This window comes from Rhinoraja longicauda, chromosome 17, assembly GCF_053455715.1.
Source record: "Rhinoraja longicauda isolate Sanriku21f chromosome 17, sRhiLon1.1, whole genome shotgun sequence".
Taxonomy (NCBI): Eukaryota; Metazoa; Chordata; class Chondrichthyes; order Rajiformes; family Arhynchobatidae; genus Rhinoraja; species Rhinoraja longicauda.
In genome coordinates, this window is record NC_135969.1 from 4,465,293 (window position 1) to 4,489,273 (window position 23,981).

The 23,981-nt window shown below is 39.0% G+C and overlaps 1 protein-coding gene across 1 annotated transcript in view; it reads right to left on the reverse strand.

Moving 5' to 3' along the window:
- Positions 1-7,792: 7,792 nt before the first annotated feature.
- Positions 7,793-23,981, reverse strand: part of syn2b (synapsin IIb) — a 349,820-nt gene continuing 333,631 nt past the window's right edge. The window contains exons 11-13 of the mRNA XM_078413983.1: positions 21,970-22,036; positions 11,101-11,392; positions 7,793-9,029 (exon numbers count right to left, since the gene is read on the reverse strand). Of these exons, the coding sequence (XP_078270109.1) occupies positions 8,894-9,029; positions 11,101-11,392; positions 21,970-22,036 (495 nt within the window). The 3' untranslated portion in view covers positions 7,793-8,893. The remainder of the gene's footprint in view (positions 9,030-11,100; positions 11,393-21,969; positions 22,037-23,981) is intronic.

Below are 23,981 nucleotides of genomic sequence, written 5' to 3' on the forward strand. Positions count from 1 at the left end.
TTTAACAAGCTCTTTTGCAAGTGCAATTTAGATATTAGAACAAAGCAACATATTTCGATAGAAGCTGAAATGACATGTAAACCTGGATAGATAAATGACTTATTAAATGATTTACACAGAAGTATCATTTTGAAATCTTTATCTGGAGGAATGGCGGCTGACACACATAAAATCTGATTTCAATGACCATTGAGGTTTTCAGCAATAATTTTGGCTTAGAACACAATTAAAAACCCAGTGTCACCTCATGTCCTAAAATGTAATACTTGAGGGTATGTACATTTTGACAATAATTTATAAAAATACCTGATGACCTCTCCAGTTCCTAGGGATTGTATTGGGAAAGGCTGTAAAACAGCATATCACGAACGGAGTATGAAGTCACTGAGAATCATATTTGGATTTCCAAGTTTAATATGTACATGTACTCTCCAAAAATTGTGGTTAGATTCCCTCCATTGTAATCTTACCATTATTTCTCAGCACAAATTCTGAACTTGCACCTATGCTTGGAGTTACTTAATGGTGCCATATTTATCTGTTTCTATAATTTTCAGTAAGCTCTAATGCAAAATCCCATGCAATGTCACGAAGTGTGTCAGCACGTTGAATGTCTGGAACTGCTCACGTTGCTGAAAGGAGAGTCCAGCCCAATGTTTCCACAAAATATTTGTATCTTAGCAGCAATATCCCGCTGTCTTAAGCACAAAACAAAATGTTATGGCACCCTGGAGTCAGTTTTACAAATTGTTTTACGTTTTACAGCTCTTTAGGAGTTCAAACCAAAACTACCTTTGGAGATTATTAACAGGCCTTTCTGTACATGTTCACTTTTCGTTTTATAATCAACATTTCGTCAAACGTCAACTTTCAAATAAATATATAATTACTCAAGAAGACCGAGTATATCTTTAGTTATAAGTAGTCGTATCAATTCTATAAGCAGCATTTAACATATGCATTTCGACGACACATGATAGATGATAGATATGTGACTCCAATTGTATAGAAACAAAATATTTTAATAAACAGGAATAGGAGTAGTCAATGCATCTACTCAAGCCTTAAGTAATATTGTGATAACAATAGACAATAGACAATAGGTGCAGGAGTAGGCCATTCAGCCCTTCGAGCCAGCACCGCCATTCAATGCGATCATGGCTGATCACTCTCAATCAGTACCCCGTTCCTGCCTTCTCCCCATACCCCCTCACTCCGCTATCCTTAAGAGCTCTATCCAGCTCTCTCTTGAAAGCATCCAACGAACTGGCCCCCACTGCCTTCTGAGGCAGAGAATTCCACACCTTCACCACTCTCTGACTGAAAAAGTTCTTCCTCATCTCCGTTCTAAATGGCCTACCCCTTATTCTTAAACTGTGGCCCTTTGTTCTGGACTCCCCCAACATTGGGAACATGTTTCCTGCCTCTAATGTGTCCAATCCCCTAATTATCTTATATGTTTCAATAAGTGATCTATTACAATGGTATAATATTGCTGTCTCTCAATGCCCCTTGATGCCATTTGATTTTACTTACCTCTTTAATAGATTCACAACGTAGTCTTCACTAGTAGAGAATCTCTAAAGATCACAGCCCTTAACATAAAGACCTTTCTCCTCACCTCTGTCCTCAGGAGACTATAATTTGGCCAGTAGCACTCTGAGCATGGGTTCTGACTTTAGAACATCACCATGAAATCATCAAATCATGGGAGCAGGGGTCATTTTGAATATTGTGGTCAATTCAGTAATGGTACTTTGGCCACCAATCTGCCAACCATGCAGAATTGAAGAACAATGCTCATCATCCCAGGTGGGGTGGGAGAGTGAGTAAGTTGTGAGGGGGCGGGGTATTCTGTTTGGGAAACAGCACCGGCTATGATTTAAATGGTTTAAAGAGACAATTGAAATTTATTACAATTTGAATTTTTCATTGGGTGCATATGTAGTAATGTTAACTACAGAGATATTGTTTTGTTTTGCTTTTGCATCATGAATCAGTTAGAACTCATCTTTCTGAATTATGGCTTCTCAGCTCTCCAAACATTTAAGGCAAGTTAATGCTGCTGGTCGCAATAAATATAAAGGCACGCTGATTCCCCCCTTTCTCTCGTTTTAATTGTCTATTTAATTGTTTCAATGTAAGAAGAAAATAGCAGAATCTCTGTGGACCAGATTCGTATATTTGCTAAAGTGAAATAACTCAAGAATATTTCAAATGGACCTCCCAGGTAGAGATACAAATATCTCGCAGCATTATTTCAGAAGCCTAGGGGAGTGTTTGGAATGTTCTGACTTAACTGATCAGTCAACTCATTGGTATTTGTGGGAACCTGCCCATTGATTTCCTTGTTTGCTTTCCTATGCTTCAAAATTATTTTAATGGTGAAGTAATATGTGTCAAATGCAGTGTGAATTTCTTGTGCTGGCTATAGGTTATGTTGCTTTCCTGACCTCAGGGAATGGAATATTAGTCATGGAATTTTACCAGAACTTTACCTGCGTTTCTTGGGGCAAAGAAAGAGACATTCTAGGTCATGACCGAGTCAAAGACACAGAGAAGACAAGGTTTTAGACCCTGCAGTATGCATTTAAGGAGGCCGGCAAAAACTTTGAAAGTAATAGAAATCACGGCGTGGAATCATTCAGCTCAGAAACAGGTCATTCGGCCCACTCAATGCACCCAATTTACATTAATCTCAAGGGAAATCAACAGGAGAGCTCCCTTTTATTCAGGTTAGAGAGCATGACGAATAGGATGCAAATCAGCTGTCAGTCTGATAATATAAAGGATAGTAAAATTTCAGGTAAAAACTAACAGGAGACATGGAAAAAGGGGGCAGGAGGCAAAGCAATAAAATGTGAATGGATTGACAGCATGAAAGAGGATCCTAAGTCTGCCATGGGCATAACCACAGTAAAGATGGTGTGTTTAGAAGGATGAGATGGAATCTTATCAAAACGTATAAGATTATTATGGGGTTGGACACGTTAGAGGCAGGAAACATGTTCCCAAGGTTGGGGGAGTCCAGAACCAGGGGCCACAGTTTAAGAATAAGGGGTAGGCCATTTAGAACGGAGATGAGGAAAAACTTTTTCAGTCAGAGAGTTGTAAATCTGTGGAATTCTCTGCCTCAAAAGGCAGTGGAGGCCAATTCTCTGAATGCATTCAAGAGAGAGCTAGATAGAGCTCTTAAGGACAGCGGAGTCAGGGGGTATGGGGAGAAGGCAGGAACGGGGTACTGATTGAGAATGATCAGCCATGATCACATTGAATGGTGATGCTGGCTCGAAGGGCCGAATGGTCGACTCCTGCACCTATTGTCTATTGTCTATTTAGAGGAATGGAGAAGTTGATTAATGGCAAAAATGGAAAACTTTTGGTGGAGACAGAAAAGCATGGTTGTGATCCTAAATGCGTAGTTTGCTTTGGTGTTTCGAAGAAGATATTTTTTTATATACCCATACTAAGCAAACAGTTGTGTTGGACTGGGTGCTGAGAGAAATTTACAAGGTTATAGATAAACTTAATACAGATATGTCATTGGCACGTGGAATACATCTGCAGTAGAAACAAAGAACTTCTGATACTGGTCAGGACTTTGCATCTATCTTTAGGATACATCCAAGGTTGCTGAAGGCAGGAGAGAATAAAACTGTGGAGGTGTTGGCCACCATGTTCCAGATCTTATTAGATACAGGAGTGAAACAAGCATTAAAGGTTTGCAAAGATTAAACAGTTATCAAAAATGGGAGAAAGATCAATCTGGCAATTAGAGGCTTAGTTAATTCAGATTTTGTTCATATTTAACCAAGGATTTTTTAAATCACAAAAATGGAGGAAATGGATGAAGACAGTGCAGTTGATATATATATGAACTTTTAAGAATTGCTTCATAAACTAATGCATATTAGGAATTTTGGTAAAATTATAGATGGAGTAAATGGAAGGAATTGCAGTGAATCATTGTTCTGCAGTATTTATAGATATTTCCCAACGTTCTGCACTGAAACACACATTTTAATAAATAATAATAATTTGACTTTGGGGGCTAAAGGACAAAATCCCCAAAATTGTAGAGGGCCAAAGGTTTGGAAATGTAAAGTAAGAATGTGTGTGGAGTGGCAGATGAAAAATGCTGAGGCTCTATAAGGTGCTGGTAAGGCTGCATTTGGAATACTGTGAGCAATTCTGGCCGCCATATCTGAGGAAGGATGTGCTGGCTCTGGAGAGGGTCCAGAGGAGGTTTACAAGAATGATCCCAGGAATGAGTAGGTTAACCTATGATGAGCGTTTGTCGGCACTGGGCCTGTACTCGCTGGAGTTTAGAAGAATGAGGGGGGACCTCATTGAAACATACAGGCTTGGATAGAGTGGATGTGGAGAGGATGTTTCCACTAGTGGGAGAGACTAGGACTAGAGGTCACAGCCTCAGAATTAAAGGACGTTCTTTTAGGGAGGAGACGAGGAGAAATATCTTTAGTCAGAGGGTGGTGAATCTGTGGAATTCTTTGCCACAGACGGCTGTGGAGGCCAAGTCAGTGGTTATTTTTAAGGCAGAGATAGATTCTTGATTAGTACAGGTGTCAGAGGTTATGGGGAGAAGGCAGGAGAATGGGGTTAGGAGGGAGAGATAGATCAGCCATGATTGAATGGCGGAATAGGCTTGATGGACCGAATGTCCTAATTCTGCTCCTATCACTATGACCTTATGACCTTATGATTTAATGAAATACACAAAATTAGGAGTAGGAGTAGACCTTTTAAGTCTGCTCCACCATTTATTATAATCGTTGGTGACGCTCCATCTCAATACTATAATTCAGTTCTCTCTCTGTACCTTTTGATATTTTTTAAAATCTAAAAATCTATCCATTTTGTTCTCCACGATCCTCTGCCGTTCCCCATATCCTGAGACAGCAACCCCTGGTATCACCCATCCCACCCTCCAGTCCTATACCCTCCAGTCCTCCCTGGATGATTCCATGGGGAGAATGGGGGGGAGATAGGGATAAGGCAGGCACGGGTTACTGATTGTGGATGATCAGCCATGATCACAATGAATGGCGGTGCTGGCTCGAAGGGCCGAATGGCCTCTTCCTGCGCCTATTTTCTATGTTTCTATGTTTCCCTGCAGCCATCCAGTCAAGCAGTGTCAGAATTTTGTACATTTCATAGAGATCTCATCTCATACTAATAAATTCTGGTGATAGAGGTCTATTTGTCTATTCTCTCCTTGTATGAGAGTCCTTCTGTCCCAGTAATTAGTCCTGTGAATCTTTATTTAATTCAAATGCAAATAAGCCCTTGTTTAAATAATACTTTCTAAGGAATAATAAGCGATCCCACATCCACACTTACTACTTGATGCACCATTAAGGGTGTTGCAAAATGAGGGATCAGGGGGGAGGGTGTTTCTGTTTGATAGGGAAGAATAATTTCACTGAACAGTAAGTGAAGCTCTTAGCATCTTGGCAGGTAGTGCTAAAGCCAGAAAGTGAAATTGCACGCACAATCAACAAAGATTTTCACCCAGGAGGAACATTGACTGTCCTAGTGCATCAGTCAATGAAAGGAAGCATGCAGGTACAGCAGGCAGTGAAGAAAGCCAATGGAATGTTGACCTTCGTAACAAGAGGAGTTGAGTATAGGAGCAAAGAGGTCCTTCTACAGTTGTACCGGGCCCTGGTGAGACCGCACCTGGAGTACTGTGTGCAGTTTTGGTCTCCAAATTTGAGGAAGGATATTCTTGCTATGGAAGGCGTGCAGCGTAGGTTCACTAGGTTAATTCCCGGAATGGCGGGACTATCGTATGTTGAAAGGCTGGAGCGATTGGGCTTGTATACACTGGAATTTAGAAGGATGAGGGGGGATCTTATTGAAACATATAAGATAATTAGGGGATTGGACACATTAGAGGCAGGAAACATGTTCCCAATGTTGGGGGAGTCCAGAACAAGGGGCCACAGTTTAAGAATAAGGGGTAGGCCATTTAGAACGGAGATGAGGAAGAACTTTTTCAGTCAGAGAGTGGTGAAGGTGTGGAATTCTCTGCCTCAGAAGGCAGTGGAGGCCAGTTCGTTGGATGCTTTCAAGAGAGAGCTGGATAGAGCTCTTAAGGATAGCGGAGTGAGGGGGTATGGGGAGAAGGCAGGAACGGGGTACTGATTGAGAGTGATCAGCCATGATCGCATTGAATGGCGGTGCTGGCTCGAAGGGCTGAATGGCTTACTCCTGCACCTATTGTCTATTGTCTATTGTCTATTTCTTAGAAACAAATTTTCAGGAAGAACAAAAGGCTATGGAAGCTATTCACTAGGACGATTTTCAGGAAGAGGGTTTGGTAGTTACATGAAAAGATTATAAAAGCTGCCATTGTTATCCTTAAAACAAGGCAAACATAATTGCATTCAAAATCATGTAAGCATTAAATGGAGTAAATAAAGATAAACTATTTAAATTTCTCACTAACAAGAGGGCACAGTGACTCGAGTTGGATCCTGACTCTGGGCTCTCTCTGTCTGGAGATTGCATTTTCTCCTGTGACCACATGGGTTTCCTCTGAATGATTTTTGATTTTTTTTAGATTTAGAGATACAGTGCGGAAACAGGCCCTTCGGCTCACCGAGGCCGCACCGCCCAGCGATCCCCGCACGTTAACACTATCCTACACACACTAGGGATAATTTTTACATTTACCCAGTCAATTAACCTACATACCTGTACGTCTTTGGAGTGTGGGAGGAAACCGAAGATCTCGGAGAAAACCCACGCAGGTCACGGGGAGAACGTACAAACTCCGTACAGACCTTTTTCTCCCACACCCCATAGATGTTTGGGTTTGTAGGTTAATTGCTCTCTGTAAGTCGACCCTAGTGTGTAAGGAGTGGATGCAACATAGAACTAATGTGAACGGGTGGGTGATCGATGGCCAATGTAGTTCTGGTGGGCCGTTTCCATGCTACATATTTTAATCACTCAATCAATCAAACGTGAAGAAATATTTAGGATTAATATGCCAAAAATAATCCAAAAGACATTTTCCAAAAGGAATTAGGTAATCATTTGAAAGAGCAAAAAAATTGCAGGATAAGGAAATAGCTGGAAATGTCCAGTTCTGACACAAACAAGAAAAGCTGGTTATCTAAAATTGTTGATTGCAACATATTAGTGCTGATATTAGATCATCCACCTGTAACATTAACCCTGTTTTTCTCTTTCTGCAGATTCCACTAGATAAGCATTTCCAGTATTTTCTTTAACTTCATAATCCCAGCAGCGAGTTTCCTGCATCTCACAGTTCCAACGTTGTTTTTCCCCTCTTATACTTTCATTGTCCTCTTCTGTTTACGTCTGCTCGAGACCAGTGGGCTTTGACCAAGATGGGCTTTGACCATTCATTCACCGCTCTCTCGTAGATAGCGTCAATGGCATTTTGTGTCACTTGGAATCTTGTGCTTTCCACCCTTTACAGACATGCTGTACCTCCACCTCTCCCCTTGGCTGTAACTTGCAACACACCTGCTTTCTCACTTTACCAGTTCTTATGAAAGGTCATTGATCTGAAATGGTAACTGTTTGACAAGTTTCTCCGCGTGAGGTTAGTAAATTAATAGAGGTGGAATTGTATATACTTAAACAAAAGCTCAGCCTTCAGTATCTATAGCTTGCTACTCCTGCTCCAAATACTTACACCACACTTGAAATAACTACGTTTAAAAAAAAAAAAGTACAAAATCTGAAGTTTACATCTTTTTTTATGTTCTTAACAAACTCTTTATTTATGTCAGTGTCTGTAATGGGTATGTGATTGCTGTTAAAGATGCCAATTTTCTAATACCTTTTTCTTGATTTTTGATAGGTATATGACTGGTAAATACATTCACTGTAGTTTTTACTTAAAATCAAGAATCTGCAGCAAAGTAACCAACTGCTGAAATCTCATACAAGTGATTCAGTGCATTGCGATGCTATGATTTCTTGGCAATATCTCCCCAAATATATTTATTTATTTGCTATGTATATCTACACCAGACAATATGCTCAGTTTTATGAGTTCAGACAAGTCAAGCTAGGTTAGAAAAGCAAGCAAAAAGACTAAACGATGCAACAAGAAGGTACAACAAGTAGATTATATGACATGTATGCTGTAATAGTACACAGTATTTTAATACACATGGATAAGCTATGGATAAACATGCTGTTCTATGATACTCCCCTGAATTGTACACATAAATCATCACATTTAGGAGGAACATTTCTCGAAGTGCACGAGGAATTCAATTTTTATTCATTCCTTATGATACACGAGGATTTCAGTTGATACACACATTGTACACTTCTGTTACGCTTCACCAGTTTGAAAGCAACTTGTAGTTTAGCCACAACATTTATACTGTATCCAACTTGCCGCAGCATCGTATAGGTAATCACAAAAGCAGTCTGTTAACTAAGATTGCATCTTACCACGGAAGTGAACAGAAAGAAGCACACTTTAATTGACCATCGTACTATCAAACGTCACTACGAAATAAAACGTAGAAATGTACATTCACTATAAGGCATCTCAGTGCACGTATCACAACATCACTGTGAATATGCTAAAGGTTAGTTTATTTCCCCCTGTTGAAACCTCTCAACAGCCACACTAGTACTGACTTAAATGGAGTGTGATTTGTCCTGCAATCTTTTCTTGCAGCTAACTGATCTAAAACAGCTCATATTTTCACATCTTACTTTGTACAAATTAAAATATACATCCAAACGGCACAAAAGAAAAATTCAACTCTAGGGCACAAAAAATATGTTTTCTAAAGTCACTGAGGTTAGTACGCTGCAGCTTAGTGTAATATTTAAGTGGGGTTATCCAAGGTATCAGGGCATTTAGTGTGAACTAATCAGAAAATAAACTGGCGAAGGACTTCCTTAAGTTACGAATTGTTTCAGCTTTTGCTTCATCTTCATTTACATTTGATCGAAATAGTGATGATTCCGTAAAGTTGAACGCATTGGTCAAAGACTGTGATTTGCTGTAAAATAAAACAAAAATCAATGTATTACTTACATTTTCAAGATTGGAAGTATTAAGATTATCAATAAACCTTCATTCATGTAACTTCATTGATATCGTGAAAACTAATATTGAATAATGCATTTTACTCTTAAATTCTGTTAATTCTAATTTCTTTTCATGACCCCAGTTCATGAAGAAATAGTAGATGTTAGCATATTTCTGTCTTGTTACAATACATTGACGTGCAAAGGCGATTGATGCAAAATCCACATGTTTGTAATATGATCAGGCAGCATTTTTATGGATGGGTAGGAAGGAACTGCTGATGCCAGTTTACACCGAAGATAGACACAAAATGCTGGAGTAACTCAGCGGGTCAGGCAGCATCTCTGGAGAGAAGGGACGGGCGACGTTTCGAGTCGAGACCCTTCTTCAGACTGATGTCAGGGGAGGGACAAAGATAGGATGTAGTAGGAGACAGGAAGACTAGTGGGAGAACTGGGAAGGGGAGGGGAAAGAGAGGGACAGAGGAACTATCTGAAGTTAGAGAAGTCCATTTTTCGTACCACTGAGGTGTAAACTGCCCAAGCGAAATATGAGATGCTGTTCCTCCAATTTGCGCTGGGCCTCACTATGACAATGGAGGAGGCCCAGGACAGAAAGGTCAGATTGGGAATGGGAGGGGGAGTTGAAGTGCTGAGAATAGGAGGGGGAGTTGAAGTGCTGATTATCTGTCTATTGTTTTGGATGAGACTTTTTCTGGCCTACACTGGATACACTGGAATACACTGGAATGGCCAGGCACTGTACAGTACCTTTGGTGATGAGTTTTGAGTCAACTTCAATAAGAAAGTTACTACTGTGAAACCTGCACAGGGAAAGTATAGGATTGACAGATTTTTATATCTTAAGGGAATGAAGGGAAATTAATTAGTGCACTGAGGTAAACGATTAGTGCACTGAGGTAAACGTGATATTAATTAATGGCAGAGAAGTCATGAGGGGCCAAATACCTATGCCTCCTTCTATTCCTTCCTTCAGTTCAGTTCAGTTTAGTTTATTGTTACATGTACCGAGGTACAGTGAAAAGCTTTTTGTTGCATGCTGACCATCTTTATTATATTATTATGAATGGATACCAGTTGCTTGCACAGGAAATAAACCAAGAGGGGGAAAAGGACGAAAGGAAGCAAGTGAGAAGAAATTTGACAACCAAAAGGGAGAATAGAATTGGAAAGAAATGACAGGGAATGCAAGGACGGTAAGTGGTGAAGAACAGATGAAGGAAAAGCAGGTTAAAACATTGGGGTGAAAAGTGACCTTGAAATAAGGGAATGTAGATGAGTGATGGCAGAGAATAGCAGGAAGATTAGGCAATAGTGTGGAATTGGTGCATCCTCAAAACTGTTTTGCATTCAACAGTTCCTGATCTGATAATAGAGTACGACATCCTGTTTGAATATTTCGAATCTGTTTTAAGTGGGAGAAATTATGAATTCATCCTGGTAGCCTAATGCTCCCTATGTGTTGTTATTATCAGTATTAAATATGTAATATTTATGATGGCATTTTTCTTCTTAGGCCCCCTCGGTCATGGCTGACCATGGGTGATGCATCCTAGTTGGCTGCTTGCTCCAAACCTCGTCTTCTAGCCGACTAGGATGCATCACCCATGGTCAGCCATGGCCGAGGGGGCCTAAGAGGAAAATTGCCATCATAAATATCACATAATTAATACTGATAATAACAACACACTGGCAATTTTACACCTTTCATTAAAGCAACCATATTAGTAATGTCTTATGTAGGTTAATTGGCTGGGTAAAATGTAAAAATTGTCCCTAGTGGGTGTAGGATAGTGTTAATGTACAGGGATCACTGGGCGGCACGGACTTGGAGGGCCGAAAAGGCCTGTTTCCGGCTGTATATATATGATATGATATGATATGATCACCCATGGTCAGCCATGACCGAGGGGGCCTAAGAGGAAAATTGCCATCATAAATATCACATAATTAATACTGATAATAACAACACACTGGCAATTTACACCTTTCATTAAAGCAACCATATTAGTAATGTCTTACTTTAACTGGGGGTGGGGCTGTGACTGTTGCTTGGGTGTCTTCGGCTGTGATTTTATTGGAGGCTGTGCTTGCACCTTTTGCTCCGGTTGCCTCTTGATCGGTTGACTTTGTGGTCTCTGGGGTTGCAAAGCAGGCTGTTGATTTGCCACTTGGCCTGGCTGCCTCTGCAGTTGAGGTGGGGGGCCGGTGGAATGCTGGCCTCCTTGCAGACGTGGCCCCTGGTGAGAAGCATGGTGTTGCTGCGGTTGATCTTGGCTCTGTGCAGGTGGTCCTTGGGGTTGTGTTGAGCCCCCTATGTTCAGCACAAGAAACACTAAATAATGTTACATAGATCGGCATTCCTCAAATATATTTGAAATCCAGCACTTCATTACAAGAAAATGCAAGGAAGGTACTTATATGTAACGTGGTAGCCTTCAAACGTGAAGCGTTTAATGGAATTACACTACTGCGGCCATTCAGTATTTTTGAATAATGGCTACATTTAACCATGAGTTACAATTGTACGCAGTGAATCAGATCACAAACTACAACAATGCTTATTGAAGATGTTACAGGGCAGCAATAGTACTTTATGTTATAAGTAACAGTACATGAAGATAATATACTAGGTTACGCAAAACAATAACATTAGAAAAATCCAAAGGAGACAAAAAGAAATCAAGGTTAGAGTTAGCAATTCTATAGGTGCTATAAGTAAATTGAAATGAGAAAACTGAGGTAAATCTATTCCACTAAGAAACCACAGAGACCCAATTTACACAATGCCACCGGCAATATTAGGATCTCCTCATATGAAGCCAAGTTAAAATGTTCTTAATGGTTGGGGAGTACTGGTGGGTTGGAGAAAAGTACAATTGACGGAATTTATTTGTGCCACTTTAGCCATATGTTTTCATATTTCATCTATACGTCAGTTGTTGGATAAAACATTATGTAAATCTGCCCAAAACGTTAATTTGCACATAAAGGAGAGATATTAAAACATTAAAAATAACTTTAAATTGAGATTGACAAATTCTTACCGATATGTGAAAATTTGGTCAATGAACCAAATTGCAAAATTAATTAATCTGTAAGCAAGACCACAGAGTTGTGACAGCAGAGAGGGAAGATTTGATGATGCTTGGTCAATTACACCACTTAGTTTGATTGTAGAAATTGGTGAAATATTACCAGTCGTAAGATTAAAGGTGAAATATTACCAGTGTAGTGAGTCCAAATCGAGCGATGTTATCAAAAGACTTATGTCCCTACACCAGCTTAATAAGGACTATTAAGAACATTTACTTTATAAATTACATCTGGGTGTCCTAGTGCATCAGTCACTGAAAGGAAGCATGCAGGTACAGCAGGCAGTGAAGAAAGCCAATGGAGTGTTGGCCTTCATAACAAGAGGAGTTGAGTATAGGAGCAAAGAGGTCCTTCTGCAGTTGTACAGGGCCCTAGTGAGACCGCACCTGGAGTACTGTCTGCAGTTTTGGTCTCCAAATTTGAGGAAGGATATTCTTGCTATTGAGGGCGTGCAGCGTAGGTTTACTAGGTTAATTCCCGGAATGGCGGGACTATCATATATTGAAAGACTGGAGCGACTAGGCTTGTATGCACTGGAATTTAGAAGGATGAGAGGAGATCTTATCGAAACGTATAAGATTATTAAGGGGTTGGACACGTTAGAGGCAGGAAACATGTTCCCAATGTTGGGGGAGTCCAGAACAAGGGCCCACAGTTTAAGAATAAGGGGTAGGCCATTTAGACACTGAGATGAGGAAAAACTTTTTCAGCCAGAGAGTTGTGAATCTGTGGAATTCTCTGCCTCAGAAGGCAATGGAGGCCAATTCTCTGAATGCATTCAAGAGAGAGCTGGATAGAGCTCTTAAGGATAGCGGAGTCAGGGGGTATGGGGAGAAGGCAGGAACGGGGTACTGATTGAGAATGATCAGCCATGATCACATTGAATGGCGGTGCTGGCTCGAAGGGCCGAATGGCCTCCTCCTGCACCTATTGTCTATTGTCTATTGTCTACTCTCAATTAATAATAATAATAATATTAAGCATTTATTTTATATAGCGCCTTACCGGAAGCTCAAAGCGTTTTACAAAAACAATCATAACATAAAAACAAACAGACAAACTATCCTAACGGAGAAGCGGCGAATAAACAGCGCCAGCGTCCTCTCACGTCAGGGTCCGGCAGTATTGATGAATAATTTAGTTCCATCCTCCTTGTTCTTTTTAAAACACCGCATCTTGTTAGTTTACCTGTTCTCTAACTCTTTGGAGAAGCACTTGAAGGTGTGTAGGATTGATTCAAGGTGACTCATTCTCTAACTCCTGATTTTCCTGTTTCTCCCTGCGAGACGTGCTTGAATTTGGCTCCAATTGATTGCTTTAATCACCTTCATTGCTTTGTTTATTGAAGTTCAAATAATTATATAAGAAATAGTCAAATGCAGGCTGTAAAAATCTCTAAGATCATAATTTCAGTGCGCAAGTAAGAGCTGGACTTAAATAATTCAGCAATCTTCCTATTACAATGCACAATACTGTTGATTTTTCAAATAGATTTCTTCCAAATGAAATCTGAATGTTTTTAAAACAGTACATTTTTAATTGCATTCAAATTTCAATTAGATTTAAATGAAACAAATTTGATTGAGTGTTTCAACAGGGGATTTGCTTGACTAACAAATGAACATAGTTTCACAAAAGTGTTAATAGCAAAAGTTAACAGTGCCAAGAATGTTACACCATATTTCAGTATGTCAGGGCACATTAAAATACAAGTTTAAATTCATTTCTCATACAGTAATGGTTGCATGGGTAATTAATTTGAGTGCAAGGAATAATATTAGTGGAATAAAACTCACTTCTACGAATAACAAGCAGAGCAAATCGTAGGTATAATTGTCTCAATGGACTGTCCTGCAAATTCCTTTCACGAGCTCTTTATAATTTACTCTCAATTGTTGAATAATTTAGTTCCATCCTCCTTATTCTTTTTAAAAACACCACATCTTGTTAGTTTACTTGTTCTCTAACTCTTTGAAGGTGTGTAAGATTCATTCTTTAAGTTCATGGTACTATTTGACCCAATCCCTAACACTGGTTAAGTAAGTATTTTGGGGCGGGTGCCAACAACCATTTGGGTTGTCTGATCAATCACATCATGCTGCTGTCGTGCCAGAGGTCCGAGACCACAATGTTTAAGCTGTCATGCAAGTTGGTATTTTTAATTGTTGATTCATAACCAAAAACTACCACAGGGAAGTGATGTTACTTCAGCCAGTATATCAATGTCCCTTCCATATTGAAATTCTTGTGAAATTGTCTGTGTAGAAAGCAGTACATATAAAAGTGCTTTGATAATAATTATATGTTATACACAAAGGTGTGCGTAAAAATTATATAAGGAAGACTCAACTAACTTTTGTGTTTTTATTGCACATTAAGCTGTACAAGTGTGTAGCCACATTATGTCAAATACTGCAGTAAAACCTGAGCATTTTCTTAAATGAAATACAATTATAATAAAAAATAAGAGACTTGTACAAACAACGGAACACATTTTCTTTTGACCTCAACTGTAACATTAGACTTTGCATATAGCATGCTTGCATGCAGATCCAAATGCATTTTTATTAGGAATGTTTATTTTTGGCTGTGTAATTCAGTGTCCTCCAGAAATTAAAATATTGAACCATTTTTGCTTCTTTTAGCCACAACACTGTACTTTTTCTCAACAAATGTCTCTCCTACAGCAATGCACAAGGTCAACCATATCTACTTCAAATGATTAGGACAAGTGCAGAATTACATGCAAATGGTTATTACACGAGTTCAGAAGCACGTTTAAGTTCTAACAGTGGATAAGCAACCCCTTTTTCAAAATTTCAGTAATAACAGGCTATCCCCTCAGTCACACGCGAACCACATTATGACACTTTTGGGTAAACATTTCACATTGGTTTGGGGAGACCTGGTAAACAATCTCTAACTGGGATCTAAATGTCAGTACATTTTTAGCATGCTCCTCAAAATGTTCCATCCATTCATTTTGTTAATGGTAGCCCAAAATCTGCTGTGAGAGAACAATAAATAGCCCAACATTCTTCACAGGGCACCTGGGATCCAAGTGAACAGGGAAGGTTACTGTGTGTTTACCAGTGTTGCAGTGCATATTTTGTAAGTGCCGGAACTGTCACTGGTGCCAGAGCGGCCACTATTAAATTCCCCGCTAATTTAGATCCCCCGCTGTTTATTTTGGCTTATTATTGCAGAGGTGTCGGAGCGGCACTCCGGTGAACTCCAACAGAACTACACCCCTGCCTGATGTTTACCTAAACAATTAGATTCTAGTATTGGGAGTTAAATATTTAAAAGTTGTCTTTAAATGTTTTCGAGTTTATTTAAGCATTGTCACTTAAAATATATGAAATATAATGTTTTAAAATTGGTCTTAGGACTGGTTTGGATTCATGTCACAAGCATTTAGTCAGTTTGAAAGCTGGCTATGCTCAGGCCTGCCATTAAAGTTTTTCAGCATTTCTGTGGACAGGGCTTGTTCAGCCCTTGGCGAGTGATATTCTGTACGTTCTGAGGCTTTGTACTATGTAGAGTTTGCTGATCATGTGGTTCAATGGTGCCTTTAATGTCACATGTGCAGACACACAGTGAAACTCTTTACTTACATACAGTCCAATACAGTTTTCCCATACCCAAGCACATCCTTGATTTGCAAGCGTACAGAGATAGTCTACTGAGCCCACATGCAAGAGGCACCATGTTTTGGTGCCATTTTCAAAGTCCAGTCTGTGCTCTTGTTCTTATGAAACTTATTGGAGCCCGTTTGTGGTGGTGGAACTTTTGTTGAAGACTAGTGTAAATATGTAGGTGGTTGTATGTGGTATGTAGATGGTTCACCACTTGCTGTAAATTGTGGGCATTCCCAAATCAAGTAAAAATAGAGAAACAAAGAGCGGGAAAATGATTGGATTAAAAATATTTTTAAAAAACAACTAAAGAAAGGAAGAACAAATATAAAATCATTCTTCAATAACAATTAATACTTGAAAGAATGACACTCCATTCTTTTGGTGATTAATTTTAAGGGATGTTGATTGATTTGATTACCGTTTATCATGGTATTGAATAGGTACTTAGAATGGAAATAATTTTATGTTCTGAGTGAGTTTATATTGTGTTCATTGTTCAAGTATAGCAATCCCGTCCCTCAATGCATTTGTTTTGGGAGACAGGGAATAACACAGGTTATAGCGCTAATTGAATAATGTGTGCTCATTCTTGCATCAGCATTAGCCTGAAGTTTCCAAGCCATCTGTTCATGAATAATAGAACCTCTATTCATTATGTAGCTATTTTGACAGCAAATTTGGGGCCTTCATAAATGATTTATAAAATCAAGGAAAACAGCATAATAACTATTATGAAAATTTAGAAGCGTGTATATGGGGGATTAACCATGGCAAAAAAAACATGGAATGAACTGCTTGTGCCACTGCTTGCTATCCATAGCATTTCCATCCTAAAATGGTCTCAGAAATAAAATAAATATCACCTCATCAACACCACAGCATCACCTATATCCTGCTTACTCCTTCTAAAAGCCAGTTATTTTGAAAGTACATCAGCCCAAAACATTTCTCTGCTTCATGCTCCATAAATGTTGTCTGACCTGTTGAATATCTTTTGTATTCTCTGTTTTATTACTGACTAGTAAAGAGCCCTAAAACATGTGGGTGTGGGGTTATAAACAAATAGCACTGTAACTCAGAATAGCTAATCGAAGGTAGACACAAAATGCTGGAGTAACTCAGCAGGACAGGCAGCATCTCTGGAGAGAAGAAATGGGTGATGTTTCGGGTCGAGACCCTTCTTCAGACTGAACTCAGTCTTAACTCAGAATAGCTAATGATCAACAACATTTTGAAGAATGATCACAAAATTCAGAATTCAGAATAAGATACATCAACATCATATAAAATATAAAAATTATATAACAAAAAGGGACTTTGCAATATTATATACAATTGGTTTCATTTGCTTTCTTTCCCATCAATATTAAATACCTATGTGTCTGGATTTGATGTGTAGGTAAGAATTGCAGATGCTGGTTTAACTGAAGACAGACACAAAAAGTTGGAGTAACTCAGCGGGACAGGCAGCATCTCTGGAGAGAAGAAATGGGTGACGTTTCGGGTCGAGACCCTTATTCAGATTACTATCAAATCCTGTCTACATAAAATCGATCAGTTTGCAAAACTAACCACCTGTTATCATTTCTTCAGTCCTATGAGATTGTTTCACTTTTAGAGAAACTTGTACAATTCCACATTTAAAAATGTACACCTCAAGTACTGAGGATATTTAATGGAGAATAAGAAAGTGAAAGCTCGATCTATTTTGTTTGAGTACTCACCTTATTATTATCAAATATTGAATGATCATTGAAGGAGAGAATGCTGCAGCTCCATCAGCATATTATAGCAAGCATAGCAAGGAACTCCAGGTACCATACCTCTTAGGTGCTAGGTTGCGGGACGTCTTGGAGTGGCCACGGAACAATCTCAAGGGAGAGGGTGAGCAGCCGGAGGTTGTTGTGCATGTTGAAGCAAATGACATTGGTAAGAAATGGGATGAAGGAAAATGCAGAGTGAATATAGGGAGTTAGGCAAAGGTTTAAGCAGAAGGACCTCCAGGGTAATAATCACCCGGTGCATCGTGCTAGTGGGGGGTTGGAATAGGGGGCAGGGTTTCAGATGTTTGGAACATTAAGATCTCTTCTGGGGAAAGGGTGACCTGCACACGAGGGTCTGGTTGCTCCTGAACTGGAGGGGGACCGTGCTGAGACGTCTGTTGCTTGTGATATATTAATGACTTGGATGTATATGCGGATGGGTTTGTTAGTAAGACAACACGAAAATTGGTGGAGTTGGGGACAGTGAGGAAGGCTGTCAAGGAGTACAGCGGGATATAGATCAGCTACAGTAACGGGCAGAGAAATGGTAGAAGGAGATTTATCTATGCAAGTACGAGGTAATGCGGTTTGGGAGGTCAGATAGAAGGGGAAAGTATACAGTTAATGGTGTGCCCTCAATAACTTTGATATACTGAAAGAATTTGGGAGTCCAAGTCCATACCTCCTGGAAGAAGCAATAAAAGTATATAGAGTGGCAATGAAAGCATGTGGTATGCTTGCCTTCATCAGTTGGGGCAATGAGTATAAGAGTCGGGATGTAATTCTGTTACTTTGTAGGACTTTAATTAGGCTGCATGTGCAGTATTATGGGGAGTTCTGGCCATCCCATTACAGGAAGGATGTGGTGGCTTGTGAGAGGATTCAGAAGAGGTTTATCAGAAAGCTGCCAAATGGATATACAATTTAGTGTAGTAGAGTAGACAGTCAGAGTCTTTCTCCCTGGTGGGAAATGTCAAAGGCTGGAGGGCATATCTTTAAGGTGAGAGGGGAAACATTTAAAGAAGATGTGCATGGCAACTCTTTACAAAGAGTGATGGGTGCCAGGCGTATTGGTGGAGGCAGATATGATCGTGGTGTTTAAGAGGCTTTTAGAAAGGCGCATGTAAATGCAGGGAGTGGAGAGATATGGATCACATACAGGTAGAGATTAGTTAAACCTGACATCATGTTCAGCAAGAACATTGTGGGTCGAAAGGCCAGTTCCTGTGCTGCACTGTTCTAAGTTCATGGGGTTTAGCCATCATTGACACCAAAGGGACAAAACAATCGAGGAACTGTTAAAAGATTGGATGACATTGAGTAGAAAAGGAAAAGGTTCATTGTCTATGATTAAAAGGGCTTCATACAATAAACATTTAACGACCTTACATGGTAAATGTAAACCTTATATAATACAATCATAATTGATTAATAATAATAATTATAATAATAATAATAAGCATTTATTTTATATAGCGCTTTACCAGGTGCTCAAAGCGCTTTACAAAAACAGTCATAACATAAAAACAAACAGACAAACTATCCTGACGGATAGTCATATAATTATATAATTGTATTATATAAAGTTTATATTTAACATCTAAGGTCGTTAAATGTTTATTGTATGAAGGGTGAATCTCAATCGAAGGAATCACATTTTTTAATGTATAAAGAATTAACTTTTGATATACTTGTTTCAGTTTTTTGTGCGATGACTTGTTTAATGGAGGTAGAAGTCTTTTGCTCAGACCATATGGATTTTTAGCATGAAGACTTAAATTATTTTTGATGTGTCCTTGGAGATTGGCACAAACATTCAAGTGTAGTCATTGGCACCAAATGCTCCATATAGAGTTGCCAGCATATTGCAGTTTGTCTCCAAAATTCATTACGAACAAGCGCTTGGATTTTGCAAATGTTTATGTACAAATATTTCAGGACAGAAATAAGCTAATCCATGGTGTATCATGTACGATTATGGTTTAGCTTACCTCCAAAGTATTCCAATGTTATGCAGTCTGTTTTGGACCCCTAATTCTGAGGTTAATATTAAAACAACAATTATTTCAGATGAAAAAGACTGGGTTTTCATAATTGCTAACTTCTGGGATCTTAAGATGTTGATGTAACATCTATGAAAGCCATACGTACACTAAAATGTGCAGTCTTATTGCATTCACTTTAGTATGATGTGATTAAAAAAAATTAAATGTAGTTGGTGAAGTTTTTAATTTCAAAGTAATCTACATAATTTTGATTAAGATCTTTGCAGATTTCAAAAATCTGTGGAAACCTGTACCAATCTACTTTTTTTGCATAGAATATATTTTTTCTGTGGTACCTTTGATGCTTTTCATATTGATAATATTGCATATTTTAATTAAAATATAAAAAATATAGTTGGGAGCTAAAGTTTTAGTGATTCAAATTTGTTGAGAAACCTCACTTGTAATATTAGCATTTGTTAAGATGATCTACAGGATAATACACTCTTGAGCAAGATTTACATATTTTTTTGGTTTATCAGCTCTCTTTAATTTTTACATAAATTGCATATTGCAGTTTTCCAGTTGTTCTATAATTTCACAATTTTACGTTTCGCAACAATTGATAATTTAAGTATTGCGTAAGTTTTCCTAATGTGTCAAACCTAAACTATTTTCAACATGAGGGTCTGAAATGGGGCGCGATTTTAAGGGCCTCTAACATATGCATTACTCATTGCTCCTTAAACTCAAAAACTGCTTAACTTTGTCCAAAAGTTACTAAACAGTTTAAAAGATAAATTTCTAGTCATTAGGACGTTTAGAAGGTATATTTGTAAAGAGTAATTTTAAATATATCTCGATTTTGTTCATGTTTCGGTCTAACTTGTTGCTCAGGAACATCAGGATCAAGTTAATTGTTAGCATCTTTAATGTGATACAATGTTCCAAGGTGCATCACGGCAGCAAGTGATAACACTTATTAGACGCTTGCTTTCTATGTGTGGCTTAACTGGGTGATGACAGAACAGGATTTGGTATGAGCTACAAGGAGCAGATTGATGGATGAGTGTATCGAGGGTAAAATGTGATAAACCAGCCATTATTTTACTGTATACTCAAAGTTAATTTTTTCAAAAATGGTGTAAATTATTCCTGCTTCTGTTTTGTATGATACCTTAAGAACACAGCAGTTTGATTTACTATGGTCACTTGCTTTGACTTAACGTTATAGTTGCAAAGTTCAGAAAATTAAATGGTCTGCTTTTTGGCACTGATTCGCGCGTACCACGAATCCAGACATCTACAATACATAAATGTATAACAGTGTTAATCTCAGAAATGTCCAGGGTTCAGTTCCATTGTGTAGTGAAATGGTTGACTACAACTCAGTGATAGAGACACACTCAATGCCTTGGCTGGACAGAGGAACATTAGCCAGAGTTGATTTGGACTTGATTGTTGCTTCATAGAACCAAATAGCCTGCCAACAAGTCAAAGATTCAATGTAAATAGTGCCCATTTAGATGACGTACTTGAGGATGCCTGGTACTGTGGAACTCCCCAAAGAGTTTTATCATGTTCAGAACAGGAAGAGGAGAGTGATAATTGACAAGTAAAATAAAAGAATCAATTCAATACGATATTATACGAAACTTATCCAGGGTGACTATTTCTTTGCAATGCCTTTTTTGAGCTGTTGGTGTCATTCTTTGCTCAGATTACACTCCAAAATAAACGGAAGTTATGTAAAGCATCCCAAAAGTAAACTGATCCAGTAAAATAAAAGGTGAAAATGATGGGAGTGATAGACAGGATTGCCTTTCTTATTTCAGAAACTAGGAAAATGTGTATGGATTAAAAATAATGCCCCATGAGCACAAATGTTGACCAATGCTGAGAAATAACTAAAAGATCTATACTATAAAGTTTAAACTGTTTTAACGAATTATCGCCTGTTCCATTTAATTCTCATGCATAACAACAAACAGCACGAGGTAAAAGCAAAGGATTAGTTCTGAAACCATTCACCTCACAACATAAAATACTTTGAAACACCATATCTAGCTAATGAATGAAGTACAGCAGCATTGGACTCTGTATAGGCACAATTGTGTGTACTGTTTACAACACCGTCTTAAACTGCAGTTCCAAGGTCACAAAGTGTACAGTAAAACATAACCATCAATTACGAGCACAAACATTGACGAATAAACATCAGACAGTACAGTTGACACTGCATAGAAAAACACAGTCCAGGTCAGCACTGAAACACTGCCAAAAATTGCACAGGGAATTTTCTCTTTTAGCTAAAAATCACCATCCTCTTATTTTTGTTTTAGGAAGCCTGGACTTGTTTTGGTCCTACAGCAACGCCATTACAGTCGAGAATATACTGTAAACAACCTTGTGGTGGAGGCCGCTGTTGTGGAAATGAGCCTGGCTGAGTCTGTGCCTCCTTCAAACTTCCACCCTGAAAAAGAACATTTGAGACCAAAGTCAGTCCATTAGCATCGTAGTGCAGCGTCAAAATTCATCAATAGACAATAGACAATAGACAATAGGTGCAGGAGTAGGCCATTCGGCCCCTCGAGCCAGCACCGCCATTCAATGTGATCATGGCTGATCATTCTCAATCAGTACCCCGTTCCCGCTTTCTCCCCATACGCCCTGACTCCGCTATCCTTAAGAGCTCTATCTAGCTCTCTCTTGAATGTATTCACAGAGAATTGGCCTCCACTGTCCTCTGAGGCAGAGAATTCCACTCTGAGGCAGAGAATTCCACGTCACATCAAATCACATTCAACACAAAAATTAAACTCACTCTAATGGATCGGTGAAGAAATACTTTGGATATGATCAGCACATTGAAGTACTAAAAGAAGCTTCAAAAATAGTTTTTACTAAATCTTGATTAAAAAGGGAAGCATTTTATTTTGTGAGATGTTTGTGTATTAGGTCTAAATTGGTCTTAGGTCATGGTTATAAGTGATAGGAGCAGAATTAGGCCATTCGGCCCATCAAATCTACTCCGCCAATCAATCATGGCTGATCTATCTCTCCCTCCTGACCCCATTCTCCTGCCTTCTCCCCATTACCTCTGACACCCGTATTAATCAAGAATTTGTGTTTATACCTTGATCCACTGCATCATTTTGGAATTGTACTTGATTTTCATGGCTTTTTAGGCTACATTAAGTGTTTGTTTTTGATTATTCATTCTGATCGGGAGGGGCATCAATGGCAAAACCTAGCAATCATGCATATCTGTAATTGTTCAGCACCTCAGCATTCTGACTAGCCAAATGTTTCATGTGCTTCTTTATCTAACCTTCAACATCCCTTAACATCCAGGTTCATGGGACTTGTTGTCCCTGTCCTTCAACCTAATGGGAATATGTTGACCTACATGGGAGTTGCTGAAAATCTAAAACACAAACAGAAAATGCTGGAAATATTCAGCATGTCAGGCAGAAGATATCTACAGACATCTGCAGATGGAGAAACAGTTATGTTTCTCCATCGCTGCTCCCACCCTATGGAACTCACTACCCCAAACCGTCAGAGACTCCTCCACACTCACCACATTCAAAACATCACTGAAGTCTCACCTGTTCAGTACTGCCTTCAACCACTGAAGGTCACCTCACCTTATGTCTCCTTTCTCTGTTCGTTTACTTATTTATCTATTTATTCACTTCCCTATGTTCTCTAAATCCCTGTAAAGCGTCTTTGAGTATATGAAAAGCGCTATATAAATGTAATGCATTATTATTATTATTATTATGTTTCAGGCCTGTTCCTTTCTGATGAAGACCCTGGGCCTGAATAAGAAATATAGAAACATAGAAAATAGGTGCAGGAGTAGGCCATTCGGCCCTTCGAGCCAGCACCGCCATTCAATGTGATCACGGCTGATCATTCTCAATCAGTACCCAAGATAACTATGTACAAAACATCTCCCTTTGTCCTGTGCAGTGCCACCTGCTGCACGGGAGGAGCAACGGGTCCATCAAACATCACAGAAAGTACACATTCCCCAAAGATAGGTGACAACATTATGAGGGGCATAGAGAGGGAAGACAGCGAGGACTTTTCTTTCATCAACTGATGTGTGCAAATCACAGGGCATGTGTTGAAGGTAAGATCCACAGAATCGAAGAATTGTTTATTCACATTATCCACAGAATCGAAGAATTGTTTATTCACATTATCCACATTATCCTCATCCACGTTTACCGTGACGCCTGTCTACCCTAATCCCATTTGCTCACATTAGGTCTGTGTTCCTCGATACCTTTCGGATCCAAGTACTTGTACACATGCCTTTTAAACATAGTAATTGTTTCTACCGGAGGAGATTTGATGTGCAGTTTATACCCAAAAGGCGAACCAAATCTGGAATACACACGGCTTGA